Here is a 20,586-nt window from a genome sequence, read left to right as displayed (position 1 = left end):
TTTTCCAGTTTCAGTGTTTCACTGTAGGTACTTCTCTCATTACACATATATTCACATATGTTGTGTGTTGATTAGAAAAATAACAATCTGTAAATAGTTGTTTCAAAGCTATAAACAGTGTTTTCTGTCTCTTAGTAGATAGATTGGAAGGACTGTAGGATGTCTGTTGAAATAGGTTAGACAAAAACAAATCATGATTTATTCCAATCTAAGCAGTTGATAATGATGTCGAAGTGTAAGATTTTCTTCAAACTGTAGATTATGGTGTCAACCTCCCCAATTGAGGAAATACTTCTATTTTAAGTATTTTATTGAATTGCCAGCAAATGTTCTAACTTTGATAATTATGCCTGTCATTCTAAAAGAATTATGAACACTTAGTTCCCCCTGTTTTTAACAATGACACCTACCTAGGCTTGGATATCTTGGAGGAAGGACTGACAGAGACTTTTTTTTAAAAGGTATTTTATCTTAGTGCCGCTCAAAATTGAAAAGCCTCATCAATCAAAATTGAAAAATCTTATCAAGTGAAGTGAGTTGACTTTATCTCGTTAAAGCTTTGTTTCATTAGTTTTTGAGTGTCTTTAGGTTGTTTGACAAAGTAGGAGTTACCTGTAGAGAAGGCTTACACCCAAACCCACGGAGGGCTCTGTGCGCAGTGTGGTATTTAGGCTCCTTTGAGCATACCACCTCCCAAAGCTGGAGATTCCTAACCTCTGCATGCTTGTAAGACTTGGAGGCTCATTTGGTTTATCTGCTGAAATTCCTTAGGACTTCAGAAACGATGCGGCTGCTGTGCTCAATTGTGTTCCCAGTCTGGACCAAGTCTGCAGTGGTCCTTTTAGGGACAGTAGTGCCTTCTCTGCCCACATGCTCAGGTTTTCTGCCAGTGGAAATCTGCCATGCAGCTGCAATGGAGAGCCAAGGAGTATTTCCCTGTCTCAACTGAGAGATGGCCACTTGCCTCCATCTTACCACAACTTAGCAGCTTGTGGGAGGTCACATAAGGCCTTTTTCTGAATGCATAATACTTCTGGATATTATGGGCACTTTTTGCGTGTGAAGGTGCCTGAAAGTATACCCCTATCTGTGCGCTCCAAATGTGTCTGGTCCAGCTTACCGTTAACTGATAGAGGTACAAAGCACAGCCTACCTGGATACTCAAAAAAAAAAAAAAAAAAAAAAAGAGTTTATGGCTATAACTATCAACCTCCACATGCAGTGGTTTTAACGCTAATCTTTTAACTTTTTATGTTTTGGGGATGGTGCTCTTTCTCATCTTTTCTCCTCATCCAAATTGTGTCATGGGATTCAAAATCCTTTCTTTACAAAGAGATAACACACATGGGGTGCAATCTGAGTCTAGCAATTAGAGCTGTCATCAAGAACAGGGGACTCAGGGTTTCAGCTGTTGCTTCCAAGACACTTTTTTGTGTAATCCAGTAACTTGAATGCAAAATACTTGAATTGCATGGGAATAAGCATGTTTCTAGAGACTATAGCACAAAAAGTGCATTTTCAAAAAACTCTTTGGGAAAATTTGAATGTTTGGATACTGAAGATAAAAATTTAAAGGCTTTTTAGATTACTTCACTGCCTGACCTTCATAAAAGGAGCAAATCAGACAGAGGACAAATAGCTGGTACTGATAAAACCCATTTGTGAGTATGTGGTGTGCCCCCAACAGGGCCTGAGCAATGGACTCTATTGCCTGACAGGTTATTAAAGTCTTTGTATTGCTTTTACCTCGTTCAGTGGTTCCTGGTTCAGTTACCATTCTCTTCCTGGTGTCTTCTAGAAACAACTGAGAGTGCTGTTGCCCTGTGCATTTGAAGCAGGTGAGTGGTCTTCTAGCAGGTTCAAAAGACATGAATTGTGTATATTAAAAACGGTCTTCTGGTGCTTAAGAGGGAAAATTTCAAGTTCTGTCCTGTCTGAGCTGAGCCTGAGAGAAGGCTAATGAGATGTGCCTTGCAAACCCTTGTGTTGCTGCTCTTTGTTCCCACCTGGCCTTACACTTTTCCTCAGTAGGAGAAAGAAGGCATCAAGTTTGCGGGGAACCACACATGAGAAACAGCTGCTGCTTTTCCAGAAGACCCATGTTTGATGGAAGAATGTGGTGGAATCAAAGGTGGCAGGTCTGAAAGCCTGGAAATACTGGATGCTGGAGTAAATGAAGCCAAACCACGTTTGGATTTCCATGCTTGACCACAATGTATTATTGGTACTTGTTCTCAAAAAAATGGAGAGTTGGGATTTTTTGCTGTCACTTAGCTGAGAAGGCACGGTAAAACTAGTATGACCAGACTTGATGTGCCTATTCAGTCATACTGATCTGAACAAAAGGGCAGTTCAGCTGGTGTCAGATTAAAGCCTTTCTCACTCGATAGTGGCTATGCAATAGAGGTCTGTGCTGAACCAGCCAGCTTGGTGCTGGCAAGCGAAGTCAGTCTCTTAGTAGGAGAGATGTGCAAGACATCCACTACTGTGGTTGCTTGAACCTCGCAAGGGCCACTTTAGCAGCCTGGAAGTTATCACAGTATGAGATCTACAGTGGGTTTTTTCATTTGCTTGTTCTTTACCTGATGTTTTGTTTCTGTTTATTTCCACGTGCAGGACTGCTCAAAAGCTTTTGTATACCATGTTACTGGTCTACAGACAAGCTACAGTGGGGGTTGCAGACATAATTTGTTTTGAATAATGGTTCCATGAACATACAGTCTAGAGAAGCCTTGTGTATATAGACTGTGTTCTTTGGATTTTTTTTTCTTTGTTACGTGGTAAAATCATACTCTGATCTTTACTTGTGTTTGGGTGTCTATGGACTCTGGAAGGTTCATTGGCAGTTGACCATCGTGACTATAATTTGGCAGTTATGAAGTCACCTCTTTTCAAGAAATTTGCAGAGAAAGCTGATTTGAGCAAGAAACCCCATCTTCTATTAGGCAAACAGTCCTAGCATAATAGCACCTGCCCCTTCCCACTTACTCTGTGTGTTTTGTTACAAGTAGGAACTTCAAGGCAATGATGTAATTTAGGCTGATGATGAAGAGACTATACCTGGAGAGGGAGAAGATCATCTGAGTGTAGCTGTGGGAGAGTATATGACAGTGGCTGTGGGGGTCACAGCCAGCAGTAGTTCTCCAGTTTGAAAAAAAGCAATGCCTCAAGTATTTTCAGCAAAGGAGCCAGGGTGACATGTCAGTCTGACTGACTAATCAACCTGGTATCCTCAAACTGGTTGTCTGTGGTTTTGTCTGTGTTTTGGGCAGAAATATTCAAATGAAGTTTCTTTAACTGAGAGGCACTCCGTAGATATTTGACAAACTGTATATTCTATTTAAAGGGATTTTTTTTTCTCATTTTTTCCCCAAACCTGTGAGGACTCATACCTCTTTTCTTTGTTTGTAGCTTATTGCATGTGCTTTTGCATCATTGTGACTGCTGTACTCTTCAGTCAGGTGGACTCCTCCACAAGAAAATGGATTAACTGGGAACCTTGCATGCAGTACGATGTAATGAAAAACATAGCTTGGGGTGGGAGGTTGATTGGTTTGTTTGGTTTTTCTTTCCTGGAGAATTCAGAAGAGAGATTCTGTAAAGTTTTCTTTTAGCCTGCAAGGCATGGAAAGCTGCTGGACTGAATCACGATGCAGCAATGGACATGGCTTACGAAGGCCTAAGAGGAATGGTATTTATTTACAACGCTTTTTTTATTCTGCCTTATTCAGCAGGTCTAAATTCCCAGTTGTTGTAAATTCTGGGAAATGGTGGAGATTATTAAAACATTGCCAAATTCTGTTAACTTTTTTGGTAGGACACAAAATGGAAATATTCTTCCAGGAATAGGGGTTTTCCAACTGTGCAAGAGTGTATACTTGAATCGGAATAAATGGCTATTCCATATTTGGAATAAAGGCTTTCTGTCCTAGGAAATGCACCAGTTTAAACAAATTTAATTGGCAAAGCTGCTTCTAAGTGTGAGGGCTCCAAAACCTAGAAGAAAGCTGATTTCTTTCAGAGCATGTTAGATTAGTGCATATTTTTGTATGCAGAAAAAAAGTGACTAACATGTTTGTTCAATCTGGCTCTCCCTCCTTGGAAACATTCCTGCAGGGAGCTGGATAGTGCTTGGACTGCCTCTGCTGGATACCAGTGCATCACACAACAGAGGTGATAAAAAAAAAGATTAGGAAATATACTGAATTATGAAAGAAGTCGGAGAAGTGTAAAGACTGGTGTTACCACAGCCCATGCTTTGGAAACTTCTTGTAAGCTTTCAGTTACAGACAAATCATCCCTGCTGCCTTTCTTCTGTGACTCTTTTGTAACTTGTGGTACGTATTTCATCTCTCTCTATATCCAGACACTTTCTCTCCAAAAATCATGGAAGTAACCAGCCTTTCTCACCTGTCCCTTCCCAGTCCTCTACCTTTGCCAAACTTATGGAGTGCTTCCCCCACCAAACTATTCCTGAAGCCCAGGACAGCTGAAATCTCTCTTACTGCTTGGTCAGGTCTTCGTAAGGACTGTCTCTAGAGCAACAAGGGATAAAAAGCAACATTGTGGTGGTGGTGGAAGAAGAGTTGGACGTATTTTGGGGTCCCAAATGCATCCAACCACATCCACCCCATTTAATCCACTACTTTGTTAATGAATCCCATCTCTGATACGCTTTCATGCTAGGCCTAATGTGTATAGAATACAGGCTGAACTGGGTGTAGGGAGAGCTTTATGATATGAATGAAATACATGTCTGATGACTGCATTGGGTAGTATCTGAAGTTATCATCGGTATCTATGTATAGGCCTTTAATTTACATGTGCCATTTTTAAATGGCTTATATTGTTATTTTAATTCACATTTCAAGCTAGATTGAAAGCATACAGCCAAGCAAACAGGACACAATAAGAATTATTCATAAAAGCTAACCTTTGCCTGGGAGAATATGGGGCCACTTAGGTTAGGTGCTCTGTACCTCGGCTGCTACCCCTGAAGTTAAGTTCCTGCTTTGGACCATTGCCTTGGAGAATCCATTCTTTTCACAGGCTTTAGAGATAGCCTTCCTTGTGCTAAATTTAGCTTTTGTGGACATCTCCTTGCCCCAACAGGATCTGTAAAAGTGCTGTATCAAATAATATGTGAAGGCTGCATACAGTAGGTATGGAAACAGCAAGGGAGGCAACAAGGCTTCTGCTGAGAATTTCAGCTGAGAGGAATTTTTTTTTCTCCTTGGAATAACTGGATTTATTTGACACAAATCTGAACGAGCAACACATCTGAAATATATTGGTTTATATGATATATGCCAAACTGGATGATATAATGGAATTGGGCAATTAATTGTAGGAAAGCACATAAAAAAGCACTTTAAAAAACGATTTCCAGTAGTACACTGCTCTGGAATGAAACTTGCCAAAAAAACTCTACAAAATAAATGGAAAACTGTTTATTTTATCAAAAAAGCTTTATTTCTATAACACCATATATAGTGTACTACTAAGCAACCATTAAAAAAGTCACATTGAATCTCGCATTTTCTTTATTGTTGCTGTTTTATGTGAATAGCTAGTAGGAAAGCAGCATCATTGACTGAGGGAAGACTCAGCCAAGCCCAACATAGCCATATAGATACTAACTATAGCAGGATAAATGGCATTAGTAATCATCATAGTTGACACCTGCTCCATGCCTGAAGGTATATGGATTTTGTGGACCAATTGGTGAATCTTCATCGTAGTGGTGTTGGTAATATCTACCATAGTATTCGTTACCCCCCCGGCCTAAGCTTGTCCAGTAGGAGATATCATCTTCAAATTTCTGCAGAAAAAACAGAATACTTGCTTTCCATAAATTCTTGTTTCATAAATCCTGATCCTGATAAAACTAATTTCTTTGACCTAAGGGGTTGTGGGACTTGCACCTACTTTCTCTATGGTATGTATCCTTGCTTTGAGTACGCTAATAAGCCTTAATTGTCCTGAGCAGCTTTACCTGGTATCCCCACTGGCTCACTAGACAGTGCTTAAACAGAGAGAGCCTTCAACTGAAATATGCACTGGTACCTTTTGTATATCTTTTACCTTTTCAGTGATGGACTATAAAAACATCTCAATGCTTTGTCCTTAAAGACTAAAGGCTTGGTTCTCCATTGCCCTATGCCCTTTAGTTCTGATGTCCCTGGGTGCAACAGGCCTTTACTTTGTGCCTGTGATGCTTCTCCTTCATTTTGCATGGGTGAAAATGAAATACAGTGCAACCTTCTAGCTGTAGAAATGTAGTAGGCAGTTCAATTCTGTATCTGTTCGCAACAGCAGAAGAAAAAGAGTGCACAAGAATATCAAATAATTGCCAAGCCAAAGTATTTCCATCTGAATGACTCTTTGGAAATGTTTTTGGCTGGGACTTGAAAAAGATTTTGCAAAATACACAGTGGGTAAGCATGGCCCAAGTCCCTTCTAAAACATAGCTGGAACAAACAGTTATTTCATTGTTAAAACTGTGTCTTATTACTCAAGAAATCCTACCAAGTGGATTCATTGTATCCCACAACAGGCTGCATCTCATTTTTCTGAAATGCGCACAGACACTCTCAGAAGAGAATGCATCTTATCTGCATGGCACGCCGTGTTACCTACCTCTTAGTAACTGCCTATAGTCTTTAGTTTCTGAGCTTCAAAATCACTTTTTCTATTTATCCTATTGTGTCTGGGTATAGCCAAGCTGTTAAAAAGTAATTTATACTTGCATAATGTCCAGAAGCAACAAAAAATGTATCCATTATTTCTGTCCAAGCAAAAGATTTTTTTTTTAATTATTCCAGCTTTGAAAATGAGTGTATTCCTCTCATAAGCAATTCACACAGTATGAAGGTCTAAAATGTACTCCAGTTTGCCTGTGCCAATTCAGTCTCATTAAATATATTCTTATGGCTGACAAAAGCCAAGAATGGAACAGCTATAGCTATCTTTACCTCTTATTTATGTAGAAATTATTCTACACATAGGTCTGCAACTACATGCACATTTTTCTATTTCAGTGACCTATTTAGTAGAGCTTTGTGCAGTATGTATATGTGCTGGAAACTCTTGATTCCACTTCAATGTTTTTACAAATTAACTGTTTTAAAAATATATATTCTTACCATTTGAAGGGAAGTTGGCTGCACATTACTAAATAGTTTTCCTTTCAGATTTTAGAGTTGAAATATAGCTGCCAGTGCTTGTGATGGTTATGCAGGCACGTGTATACCTTAAGCAATGTTAGTATAATGTTGTTGAAGAATATCAATTGGGCCCAGCTTGGTATTGATTTTAAGATGTGTTTAAAATCAAATTGATTAGGTTTAGACTACCAAACTTCTTTCCTGAACTGCAGTTGATCACTCTATGTGTATTTCTCAAGGTAAACTTTGTTCATAAATCTGGCTACAATTTATTAATTCTAAGTTCAGTAGAAGGCAAAAATTCCAGTAAGGCTTTTTATAGCATTTTCTCTATTAATAAAATACAGAAATTTCTAACAAATACTGAGCTTGTATTTCTGTGCAACATTTACTACTTTAGAACAAAATTACAATATCAAATTTGTAAGCAGAAACAGACCAGCTTCTCCCTAGGCAATATTCTTTACTGTTATACTTACCTGAGCGCTCCTACAAGTATGCCTCTACACTCACATCCACTTACTCTGAACTTGAAAATATTTGTGAAAGTTTTGTACTCACAGCTTCATCAAATCCCAAGTACAGGAACTGCTGGTACCACTGTTGCACATCAGGTTGAGTTCTGTCCCATAGCTGGCGCTTCTGGCGTTTCAAGCTGCTTAAGAACTCTTTGGCCTTGTTTTCTCTCACTGACACCTCAGGCTTAATGGCAACAGGGGCTGAAATTAATTCCCCCCAAAAGACATGCCAGGAAATTTTTAATCACCCTGAAATGTATTATACTAAAGACGCTTTTTTCATTATGTCATCACCTTTGTGCTTGGCAGCACTGTGTGTGTAACAACAGCAGTAAAAACTGGAATCATCAATATAATAAGTTTTCTCAGCTACCCTCATTCTCTTGGATTTATTTTATCAACTATTTTGATCTCAAAGATACAAGCTAAGTAAGGCATTTAAACAAATAAACCAAAACTGATAGAGCATATACAGCAATATGTAGTGCTTTAACAAGAGATTGGGAGAATCACCTGTGTATGTTGCTGTTGTTTTGAACGTGAAAGAAAATAAGAGTTAAAAAGCCCAAGGATGCTAGAGAAATGATTTATTTGGGTGAAGGGAGGCACACACAGAGGTGTATATATATGTATTTCTGAATCTATTATGTAAACCTGTAGCTTTGAAATAATGAATGCTGCTCAACACTGTAGGTCTGAAAATAACAACCCTTTCCATACCTCAGGCTTTCATAGCACATAAGTTGGTGAATGCACAGGAATGTCTTCAACCTGCCAGCCCCAGATGTACGATTCAGCTTGCCCCTGCCTAACAAGTAGGTTGTGTGCTGCTGCTAGAGGAATTTACCCCTCTGAAAGGTATGAAAGTGCTGACTAGCAAGCCACATGCTGAGGAGACAAGTTTCCTTGTGTTGTTGGCATGCTTACTCTTTCTGAGAAAAAGTGCATGCATGCATAGAGCAGGAGGAACATCTTGGCTAGGGAGAGATCATTGCAAAAAGGGAGAGAAAAGGGATGGGGAATGGGGACTTTCAGCAGATGTGGAGGGAGGGCCAGGGGCAGAAAGGGAAGGTGAGTGGAGAGGAGAGAACTACTGCAGTAGGAGCCAGGCAGTATCACAGGGGGAGGCAGAGGACTGCAATTGGAAGGAGATACAAGAGAGAAAATGGTAGGAGGGAGAGACGAGTTGTTACACAAATAGTGGGAAACAGCATGCTGCCCTGCGATGATGAACTGGAAACTTTGATAGCCTGCCATTCACTAGAGCTGGGTGATACTCCTGAAAGTAGGACAGCTGAACAAATGTCACATAAACGAGAGTCACACAAGGGGCAATGCCATCAAGGCAACTAGTACTGTGTACTTAGCCTACTCATTTGGAAAAGTGGAGTTAGGTGAGGTAGACAGACGAAGTGCACAGAAACAAAGTCCTAGTGCACAGTAGTGCACCAGGACACATGGCAGGAGGTGTGGGTGAAGGCACAGGAAAAACCCTGGGAGAAGTTAAGAAGACTTCCTGAAAGTGGGAGATTTGCAGTCACCTCTGCAGAGGTATAAGTTTTTTGCCTCAATTACAGAGCAGGCTGAGAGGAGGCAGGTCACTACAACTTCTTGGGTGTTTCAGTCTGCCTCTCCATCTGCTGTAGGGCTGCCTGTCACCAGCCCGCTCCCATTTCCATCCCATTCCCTCAACTAGTGAGCCATTTGTTTCATCTGCATACTGGGCCCTCAGCCACAGTCTTTCATGTGGAGAGAGTAGTATTCCAAGAAGGAAGTATGGAGGGCCAAGGGGACATAGGGAACAAGTTAACGCGTAAAAAGCAATTCTAATTTGCACATTTTCTCTTCTGCATCTCAGACAGCAGTAATTCCTTGGGTTGTAAATCCTTGGGAAAACCTGTGACCTCCCACAATGTAAGAAATAAATGCCATGACTACTATGCATACACTGGGAAAGTATGCATTATATCCTGCTAAATGATAGTCAGACATGCAGAGCAAAATGTAGGTCTGCTGTGAGGCCATGAATCCTTGTTCTCAGCTGGTTGGCTTTTAGTACTGAAGAGGAAGAGGGATGTTGTGATAAGCATAGCCTCCAACACAGCAGGTAACTACTTCAAAATAAACAGGGAGGCACCACAGAGTTGGCACTGTATATGCAGGAGTTTTAGGTGTGATACACAGCAAGAATGTCTGTATACTACCAGCTGTAAACTGGTGTGTGTGTTTGTACATACATACATATATATATGTGTACACACACACAGAGCTCTATACGATGTAGTTGTGTGTGTATATATACATATATATACACACATACACACATCTGACTACCATCTTTCAGCTGGAAATACAATGACAACCGCATTTAAAGTTTCGATCCATAGCAACTGAGTTTTTATCAACAGAAGAATACAGGAAAGCAATTTTCTGTCTCTTTATTTACCTTCTCGTTTTTGAAGCATCAGTTTAAGCATATTTCCTCTTGAACCATCTAGAGAAACAAAAATAAAATGCATACTTTAGCTATCAATTTTATTTAAGAGGAAGGAATAACAGCAATAATCATACAAAAAAATACAGAAGAGATGTTGTAACTCCTGACTTATCAGGCAAAACTCTGAAGCAAGTTTCCATCAATGCCTATCTCAGCACCAATTTCCACACTCCTGCTTAATACATGCTACAGGAAAGCTTTTGTCCTTCCAACAGCCTTTCCCCAACTCATCTTGGCAAGAAACGTGATACGGGTCTTGTTCACATTATGCAATTATTATATTTTTCAGCAGAAAACTGCTGCTGATGTTAGTACACTGATACAGTGTCCAGGGTTGCATGATAATCCCAAAACACTTCTGTGGCTGAATGAGGGGCATGTTAACAACTGGACTTATTTTTCCTCCCAGGCAGTCTCAAAAAATGGCAAAGCTTGTCATGCTGCTAAAACCATTTCGCAGAAGGAATTCAGTGGTTCAATGCAAGCTGTGGAGAATTACCCACGTTGCTGGTTTCACAGAAAATCTGCGAGCGCTTCGTTCTTCTGGAATGCATTATTCGCTCAGAAAAAAAAAAAAAAAAAAAAAAAAAAGTTTCGTAAGAAGAAAAAAAATGCTCGACTTGCACAAATTTCTTCGGTGTGACTGAAAACGTTCCTCTGCAGGGAACCTAAGCTGCCTGGGGAGAATGGAGGCGGCGGTGGTGGTGGGATTTTGTCTCTTGCCCCCCACACCTCCCTCAGGATTTACTGCCACTTCACTCCCCACCAGGGAGGCGACAGCGGTGCCGCGGCGGCGGGTCCCGCTCCCTCCCCCCGGCGGCGGATTCCCCCTCGCTGTCCGGCGCTCACTCACCGGGCGCCGCGCAGAGCAGCAGCAGCAGCACCAGGGCGGTGCAGGGCAGGGCCCCGCGGGGCCACGGCGGCGGCATGGCGGCGAGGTGCGCGGCGCGATGCGGCTCCCCCACCTAGGCGAGAGCGGAGGAGAGGAGGGAAAAGGGCGGCCGTGCCCCCAGCCCGGCCCCCGGCCGCTCCTGCCCGGCCCGCTGCGGAGGCGAGGGAAAGGAGGGGAGGGGAGGGGGCCAGGCGGGGCTGGGGGCGCGCTGGAAATGGCGGGGGCGGCCGGCCCCTCCCCGTCCTCCGCGCGGGCCGCCCGTTACGGCGGCTCTTTGCGCGGGCTCTGTCAGAAGCGCCCCCGACACGCGCAGCCGTTTAACGGCCGTAACGGCACTTCCCGGGCAGTTTCGCCGGGAGAGCATGGGAGCAGGCACTGGTTTTTTTATTTTATTTTATTTTATTTTTAACCTTAGAATCACGTGAAATAACGCAAACATGAATATATGCCACTATCAGACTAAATATTTGCCTCTTCAGTATGCCATGGATCACTTTTAGAAAAAAAATTTGAACAGAACTCTTAAACAAAGTTATTCTCACCATAGCGTTGAACATGTATTCCCTTGCCAAGTTGTATTTCAGGTTTTCCAATCAAACCATATTTAATTATTTGCTAACAGAGTTTTATTTTTAAAAAATATGCAGTAGTCTTCTGCACTGTACACAGTACCTGTTAGATACTGTAACTGTGGGCTCGTGTTTTTATATTTTTTGCACTTGAACGTGTAGTTGACTATGTTTATGTAGTTCAGGACATGCATCCTTAGTATTGCAGTTTGTAAATTCCTAGCAATATTTATTTTTACTGTTGGACATAATCCCATATAATAAGTAGAGACCTTTCAGTAGTTCATACAGCTTTTTGTTACATGAGAAATTTATCTTTCTGCATATAAACGAGTTTAGCATGTACCAAGAACTGCAAGGCCAAAATCCAAAACTACAGACTAACTCCCTGCTCAGCAGGATCATAACCACAGCGGTTCCCAAACTTACACTGTGTTTTCCTATTTCAGTTCTGAATTTCTCAGTGAATTTTCTCCCAAATTCTTTCTCAGCAAATATCAGAAATACCCAGATTAAGCCCAGCAAAATCCTAATCCATTTTGGACAGAAACCTCTTTCACTTGCAGCAGAGACCTAGAGCATTCAGGGGGCCTCTGAGATCTTTTCACCTCTCCTGGAAGCTGTGCTACTGTACAGCACAGAATGCAAGATTTTTTTAAAGAGAAGGAGAGGGTAAGTGAGAAAGAGCTGAGCTATGTAAGCTGGTTTGGGGAAAATGGCAAGTATTGGGGTCTCTGCTGCCTAATCCAAGGGTTGTTTCCACACTGGATGTAGCTGAAACATAAATGCATATATCAAACATGTATAAACACACAAACACTTTTATATGTATAAGCACATACATAGTCACAGATTTATATATATGTGTGTGTGTGTATGTGTGTATGTGCGTCTGGAAGGAAAGAGCCATTCAGTTGTGTGGCAACCCCTTGTTATATGATGTGGAACACTTTTGTGTTATTTCAGACGAGGCTTAATTGTGTGGATGGGACAGGGCTATATGCCTAGGTTTATCACTCACTGTAAAATGCAGAAACTGAACAAGAATGTACTGGGCAGTTCCCCAGCCTGACTTAATGCAGCTTCAGGTGACCACTCCTAAGTTCCCCATGAATCTTTTCTGTTATGAAAAAAGTACTTGGAGCTGCACCCAAGCCATTTTCCTGCCTCCCTCTGTCCCCAGGTGCTCGATTCTACACTTGTGCTAAAGCTCAGTCCTCTCTGCTTATCCCAGTTGTAATGCCAGTGGCAGCAGAAAGGCTTGAAAACGTTATGTGACCAGTGTAGTTCAAGTGCCCTTTGCTTTCTGCAGGAGCCACAGTTTCAGTGCGGGAAGGGGAGAAAGCAGGACTTTCTAGATCCCTGTAATTTAAGCACTCACATACAGGCACTTGTCCCAGGTCCTTCAGCCCCTTCCACCATCCCTCAATGAATTCCTGTACAATGGTGAACCAAAATTAGATTGGTGTTTTTGTCATTGCTTTTGAAAGCTTTTTCCATCTAGCTCAATGTTTCAAGTGTCAGCAGTCTTAATGTGTAATGCAGTGTGTTTTAGCAAAAGCTAGTCTTAAGAATCAATGCTTTCTTTCATTAGTTTAACATTGATACTCTTATTCCTAAAACCATTTGAGGTTTTTTGGGTAGCTAGTTACAGAATATAGCCAGAAGGGACATAAGTGAAGAGTATGTATATATGGCTACATGAAACATACATAATACAGGTCATTTATAAAAACAAGGAAGCAATTCTTAAATACTTGCAGTCCACTGCTATATTGATAATGACAAACCAGTATTTTGTTCAGTTAGTTTGAAACAAGTCTTACATGTGAGTTCGTTCTCTACAGACTTTAAGACGATGCTTGGAGCATCTGGGCCAAGGGAATACAAAGCACAAAAGCTCGTCAGTACCAAATAGATCACCACAGCTCAAGAAACTGCCTGGATAAAATGCTATCTCCTGTAACTCAGAGAATGTATTGACTCAAGTGCAAGGTTATTGTAGAAAATCATTGCTCTGTTGGTGGAAGAAATGATTGACAGAAGAATGTAATGCTCAAGGTTAAACTGAGTGCAATATCTTTCCAGAGGAGGTCACTTTCTCAGTTCAGAGAACAGGAATTTTCAGTATAAACTAAAAAAGTTGTTAAAAATATAACACCATTTCTTTTCAAAGATTGGTGAAAGATGACTGGTATTTTTCCAGGAGCAATCTTTGGTATTTATTTCTATTCCACCTTGTTTTAAGCACTAACACATTGTTACCCTATTGCTGCAGCAAGAAGTATTTTTTCTGCTTAGCTCGTGATTATTGCATCTTTATTAGTACATATTTTCATTTAAGTATTTAGTCACAGTCACTCAACATTGGTACTCCCCTCTGGTATTTACCATTTAAAAACACTGTCACTGTGTGTGCTACTTTGATACTATGGGGTTTTCCAGGATTGTCTCTATTAACAGTGATATTACACTCTTTAAAATACCCTCTTTTTTTCAGAACAGGATTTAAAAAATTGTCTTACAGTTTTGTCTCTGCTCGTGTGTTAATGTTGGGAGTTTTCTGTCAACATAGCTGCACAGCATCCCAAATGACACCAGCTAAGCAAGTTCTTCAGTAAGAAGATTATGTTGCACTAGCTATGTCATACTCTTAGTCAAAAGAGCTGATTGGTCAGATTTATAGTTTTTCAAGGTCCCTGGAAAATGACTTCCATATCTATACAGAGTATCAAGGAAATCAATGTTTAGCAAAACAATATCAAATGGGTTACACATAGAGAGTGAAAGGAAGTTTTATATACTGTTCTCAAAAAGAGAGAGGAGCAGTGCAGATACGGAGCTGCTGAGGCAGAAGCAGAAGGAGCATGACTGATTACATTTGGTTAAATGTCTTTGGCCACTGCTGTTGACAGTGCTAAACTCTTATTGTTGAAATATTGTTGAAAGATGGTAATTCGTGTCATCTGCAGAGTTGTTCCACAGACAACTTCAGGATTAGGACCCATGAGCAGGCCCTCTTTCAGACACAGTGTAAAACTCAGTTAAGCCCCTTAATGTAATAGAGACAGCTAATAGAAGGGATGCCCGTGGCAGGATAACAGGATGGAGCTGGCTCATTGCTCGGATTGCCCAGCATGGGTCTGGAATATGGTTTTGCAAGTCTGTGTGCTGAGGCAGAAATTTGGGAGAAATCCAACATAAAGCCATTCTGTGCCTGACCTTGAGAAACAAGCAGAAGCTAGGCAAGGAGCTCACTGGAGCTGTAAACCTGAGGAATCCTGATTACTGAACCTACTGTCAGTTTACATTGTATTCAGAGTGTATAGGACTTTGTGTACATTTTTTTTTTTCTTGGTAGGCAAATAAGATTCTATCTGGTATTTTAAATTTCTGCCACTCACTAAATGTTTGCCAGGAGGGTAGCCTGGTTAAGCCCACTGGCTTCTAAAATGAACTGAGGTGACATTGACATGTGTGGCTGCTCAGTTATCTGAGCTAAACAAGGAAAAAATGTCTGCCCCAAAGCATCACTGATTTTTTAGGTGTCTGAATCACTTTATTATTATTGTAGATTTTGACTGAGAAAATAAATCAGTAGAGAGACACCTCTGCTTTTTGCATCTGGTCTCAGTAGCTATTGAGAAGTGTGTTATATTCATTAACATGTAAGACTTCGTGATTTCAAGATTTTAAACATAACCATGTTATTAAACGTAGTCTGCATGAGATGCTCATATAATCACAGGATGCCAGAAACTGATCTTTAAGAAAACAAAGCACCAAATATAATGAGACTTACGATGAAATAGTGAGGTTTGGCATCAGCATAACTTAGTAGATACATAGATACATTGGAAATTGGCTAGGGATTGCAGGAGATTTTAACATATTTTTCTTTTGCAAAAAAGCACTGTGAAGTTTTAATGACCCCATTTGATCAAGACCATCACAGTACTGAACGGTGTTCAAATACCTAGACAATTGCTATTTTCTGTTAATAAGGTTTTTACAAAATATCCCAGCCATATTGCCCTGGTAGCTAGCCTTAGGGTAGAGACACTTGGCACTCCAAATTGTTTTCTACAATCTGTTCCAAGAAAACTGCAGGAGGCATGTTTTTCTTCCAAACAGAAGGAAGAACATTTAAGTCAGTTATTTCCAAAGCATTTGAGTTTTATACTGTTTCTTCTAACTTCCCTGAAGTCCTCCTGATAGTGATGGGACCAGCCCCAAATCCCAAGTGAAACACCTTTGCTTTAGGGAAGGTTTCTGTTTGTCACTGAGTGTGAGTTTTGTTGATCTCGGTCCATGGTTTGTCCATGGTAAGCACAAACTGCATCCGCTGCATCCTGCTTGGTTGCAGCATTACTTTGTCCATATTATGGATAAACATTGCTGTTTATATTTTCAATAGAAAATATCTTAAAATATAGTATTTCATTTTGTTTTCCTGTGCTCAGCTACTGCTGATACTTGTAGCAGCTTCTGACTGAGCCTGTCAGATATGAAATTGTATCCTTTGGTCCTCCTTTTACTAACTGATGGTAGTTTGCTGCTCTCCCTATAGAGTTAACTTTCTTGTTCTTGTAATAAGAACAGTGAGAAGCAGGTTAATTCAGCAATGTTAGCTGGTCACAACTGCTCCCTTTCATTAGATGACATACCATAGAGGGATATAAATTCTGTAAGAAATCCTCCTGTTTCTCTTCCACTGCCTGCAACGTATTTTTTCCATAAACTGGAAGAAATATATACAGCAAGTCTATGAGTAGGGTCTAACTCAAAAAGAGATTGAGAGGGACTGTGCAGTATGTTAAAACGTGACTTCTTACCACTGAATGATTTCTTTCAAATACTTTATTTCACTGCTTTCTTTTCATGCTTCAAAACATTTTTTCTAAACTCTTATTCCTGAGCTATTTTTGACCTATATTCATTTTTCTTTTATTAGACACATCCAGAATGCATGCACACTGTGTTAAAAAAAAAAAAAAAAAAAAAAAAAAAAAAAAAAGTCTGCAAATACTCTGAGGTTAATAATACATGGTCTTAAATCTTAGCTTTGGCAATTTGGTTTTAGCATCCCTCATCCTATGCATTATTACTATCCTAATGATTTGTACACCCTTCTTTTCTTTCCTCCAAACCCTGGACTTATTCATGGAGTAGGTGGCACTCATATGAAGAAAAGCTATTTGACATTGTGCTACATTCTGTTGTCAGTGAAGAGGCTCTAATCACAGTGATCAGACCCTTCCCTGAAGGCATTACTGATGTTCATCCACAGCAGTCAGCTCCTCCATCCCAGGTGCTGCGGTCCCCCGTTCTTCACAGACCACATCCTTATCTCAAGTCTGTATTTTTCTCCTTCGTGCTTCATCAGAAAACTGGTCTGGGGACACAGCAGCCTCACGTCAGCACCAGTTACCAGCGCCTGGCAGAACCATGTGGGACCAACGCAGGTTCGCTCCATTCATGTGGAATCACACACCAAGGATTTTAGAGACTTTTTTAAAGAATAGACATTAGGAAGCAGTGCAGCCATCCAGAGTGTAATAGGCTCAAAAACACAATAGTGTGTCTTCAATTGATGAAGACATTGTCCTGCTTCTCTACCCTAAATAAGTCCTTATGCTCTGACTCTGTCCCTGTTTCTTCAGTGTCTTCCCCAAAGCTCACATTTTCTCATGTAGAATTTATTAAGTCTTTACTCCCCTGGTTGCTCATCTCAATATACCTGCTTAACCAGTCTTAGCTTTCCTACCTCTTCCTTTCTCAGCTCTACGCCATTCTTCGCTCCCATTCTTAGTCTTGTTCCCCTTCCCCGCTTTTTCCCCTGCCCTGCCACCTCCTCATCTTCATCTTGTATTTATTGCCCTGTCTTTCTAAACTCAAGCTCCCTGTCCTTAAAACCCTAATCCTAATGTTCCTGCTACTCCCACAGTCTTAGTTGCACTATTTCCAATCCAGATTTCCCTTCCTTGGCTATTCCACTCTACCATATCTTTCCACCACCTTCTGCTCCAAGTTTAATCCCTCCAAACTCCCAAGTCTCCTCTGCAAACCACTTCAGCTTTTCAGTTTGTACCAACTAGCTGTTATTTCTCTCCTTCTGTGTCCCTGTGTGCACAGGAGAGTGGCTTAGATGTCCACAAGTATGTAAACGTTAACAAGGCTGAATGCTGCTTTCCGTGAGCTCTGTATAATGCATGGAGCATGTGCATGAGCTCTTTAGCACCCCTAAACATTACTTTCTCTCGCTCCCTCATCATGCCTAAACTAGGCCAGAGGAATCAGTAAGAAGAGTTTATTGCAAACCCAGCCATCTTCAGACACAGGAACTTTCATCAAGGCTGAAGGAATATAGTCTCCACTTGGGATGTGTATCCCTAAACCCCTTCCCAGAAAAAAGCATATATATTTGTTCCTTTAAACTAAGAAATTGGAGAACACAGCCTTTCAAACACACAGTTAAGCAGGTTATGATTAATCAGGTACAAATTAGAGTATGGGTGGAAACCAGTTCATGCTTCCCTAGGCAGCTGACTTGTTCCCTAGACTGTGGATAACAGCTAAGTCAATGTGGTGGCCTGCTACCATCGAAACGGAGATATCGTGCTCCCCCTCTTTTCTTCTCTGCTTCCTGGTCCTTCTCTCTCCTACTAGCACTGACTGTGGTATTTTTTGGAGCCAATTCAGTGTGCTAAACCAGCAGACCTCTATTCAGGTTTGCTTTTGGTGGATTAGTTTTCTTCAGTAATAGTAATCTGTGATGGCTTAGAAAGGTGGTGGAGGCCAAGTAAGAGAGCGGTAGGAGAGCATGGCCAAAAGTGGGAATAGGATGAAACTGTTGTACCAGGACTATCACTTTTTTTTGTTGTTGTTGAAGGAGGCTGTTATATCCACCCCACTTCAAAGAATAGCAGACTGTAAGCTGCAGTCAATATTCCATTATTCTATACCAAGTGTACCAGCACCAAAAGGAGAGATGGGGTTTCAGCAGTCTCTCAAGAGCAAGCCACTTCAGAGGAAGAAGTGATCTGAATCCACTGAGTCTATCCTGCCTGAGCGCCCCAGTCAGATCACTTCCTCCTCCTGTTTTGGTTGAGGCTTTATGATGCCTAGCAATGGTCCCTGCAGATCAAATCAGTGGTGTCCACCACTGTCTTCATGACACCTTAGCTATGAATCAGATTCCAGTTAAATCTATGCAGATCCAAAGTAGATTTCTGCCTGCCTAGGGAAGTTCATTAGCAGAACCAAGGGCTTAGTGGGGCAGCAAGGGGCTTGTGGCAGTGTTTAGTTCTAAGCAAAGCTGCCTTCCCTGTGTCTCAGTCCCATCACCTCCAGCCTGCAGCAATGCCCAAATGCACAGATAGCAGTGCGAGCCCCACGAGTCCCACCCTGCAACATCACTAATGTGGACACAATCCTCAGGGACTTTTACCTGCAGTGACACAGCAGGTGCCTATTGAATAGGCTTTATTTATTTTTTCATTTATTTGTTCCCAGAGAGATTTTAAATTGTACAAAATAGGGGCATTTTCATGAGGAAGTTAAAGGGGAAATTCCCAGACAACACTGTCATCTCTTGCCTAATTTGATGCCCCTGCTTCAAAACTGGAACACTGCCTGAGGACTGCCAGAATTATTTAGCATGAATGAAACAAACCATTTTTTCTGTCTGCCTTCTTGGAAATAGAGGAATAACACGGGCTGAAATTTTAAGTAGCAGCACCACTCTGCCTGAGGCAGGCCCCTGGCATGGAACATTTCTGCCCAAACTGTAAAAATACAGTGGTCCTATCCAGCTAAGAACAGGTGATCTATCTCGCCTCGGTTTTGAACATGAGGCTTTGGGAGCCTTAATAACAGGTGGCACATCTCAGCTCTGAGTGGGATTCTGAGGTTATCAGAGTAGAAACATTACTTGTCTTTCTGACGTTATCACATATGACCTTCTACTTCTTTTGATTTGCTCTGTTGCCACATTCCGTGGCTCTGCTTTATATCTGTGCTTTCTAGTACCACCAATGCCCTGTCTAAGCCTCCTCTGTGAAAAAATCTAGGCCTCTGTTCCTTTGATGTTGGATTATGTTTCTGATTTACAGTTCAGTTTGTTTCCAGAAGAGTGCACTTTTTGTAGTACTTTCTGTACTGCTTCTGAGTAAGAGATCATGACATCTTTAATCTTCTAGCATGAAATCCCACTGCACCAGGCTATGCTTGGATGCCAGTGACTTCAAATGGAGTGTTTACTAACCTGGCAGTACAGTACTGCACGGCTGCAGAGTATGGAAATTTGACAGGAGATTTTTGCCTGTTGTGATCATTTAGCCTTCTGTCCTGCAAATATTCATGCACATATTTAATTTTAATTATAATAGCACTATGGAATCCCATTTATTTCAGGAATATTAAATTCCAATCTGCTGCTGCTACACTCTGATCTTGCACAATACCATAGTACAGAAATGTAGCTAGTATGTAAATACATGCATTTCATCCACAGCTCTTTGCTTTTGTGTGGTTACATTTTGTGGGTGGCAGAGGGCAATTCTGCTATGCTCTGGCTGGGCACAGGGCCTGACCCGACTCACAGCAGGACCCATTATCTGTGTCCCAAACACATGCAGATAGGGCTGTATGACTTCTCAACTAAAGCTGCCTCTCATTCACCCAAGCAGAGGACCTTCCCTACATTTGTTCATCTAGGCAGGCCCCTAAAGTTCCCACTTGCTCCTCTAGGCTTTTGCATAATTGCTCTTAAGCACTGGAACTATTGCCATTGGGGATGGCTGGGGCATAGAGGAGCTAATATGCTGCTGTCTGCAGCATGCTGTGGCCTTTCAATCAAAAATGCTCTGGTGGGTGAAAGAGCCCAATTTTGAGCTAGATTACCCAATTTTGGGCCAGCTCAGATACGCTACAATCTGATATG

At 41.2% G+C, this 20,586-nt stretch overlaps 1 protein-coding gene across 1 annotated transcript in view; it reads right to left on the bottom strand.

The window, feature by feature from the left end:
- Positions 1-5,449: 5,449 nt before the first annotated feature.
- Positions 5,450-20,586, bottom strand: part of LOC134154962 (cytoplasmic protein NCK2) — a 170,059-nt gene continuing 154,922 nt past the window's right edge. Inside the window, exons 4-6 of the mRNA XM_062601636.1 lie at positions 10,131-10,178; positions 7,728-7,885; positions 5,450-5,821 (exon numbers count right to left, since the gene is read on the bottom strand). Of these exons, the coding sequence (XP_062457620.1) occupies positions 5,660-5,821; positions 7,728-7,885; positions 10,131-10,178 (368 nt within the window). The 3' untranslated portion in view covers positions 5,450-5,659. The remainder of the gene's footprint in view (positions 5,822-7,727; positions 7,886-10,130; positions 10,179-20,586) is intronic.

The sequence above is a fragment of the Rhea pennata genome, chromosome 1 (assembly GCF_028389875.1).
Source record: "Rhea pennata isolate bPtePen1 chromosome 1, bPtePen1.pri, whole genome shotgun sequence".
Classification (NCBI taxonomy): Eukaryota; Metazoa; Chordata; class Aves; order Rheiformes; family Rheidae; genus Rhea; species Rhea pennata.
This window is presented reverse-complemented; position numbering and strand designations above follow the sequence as displayed.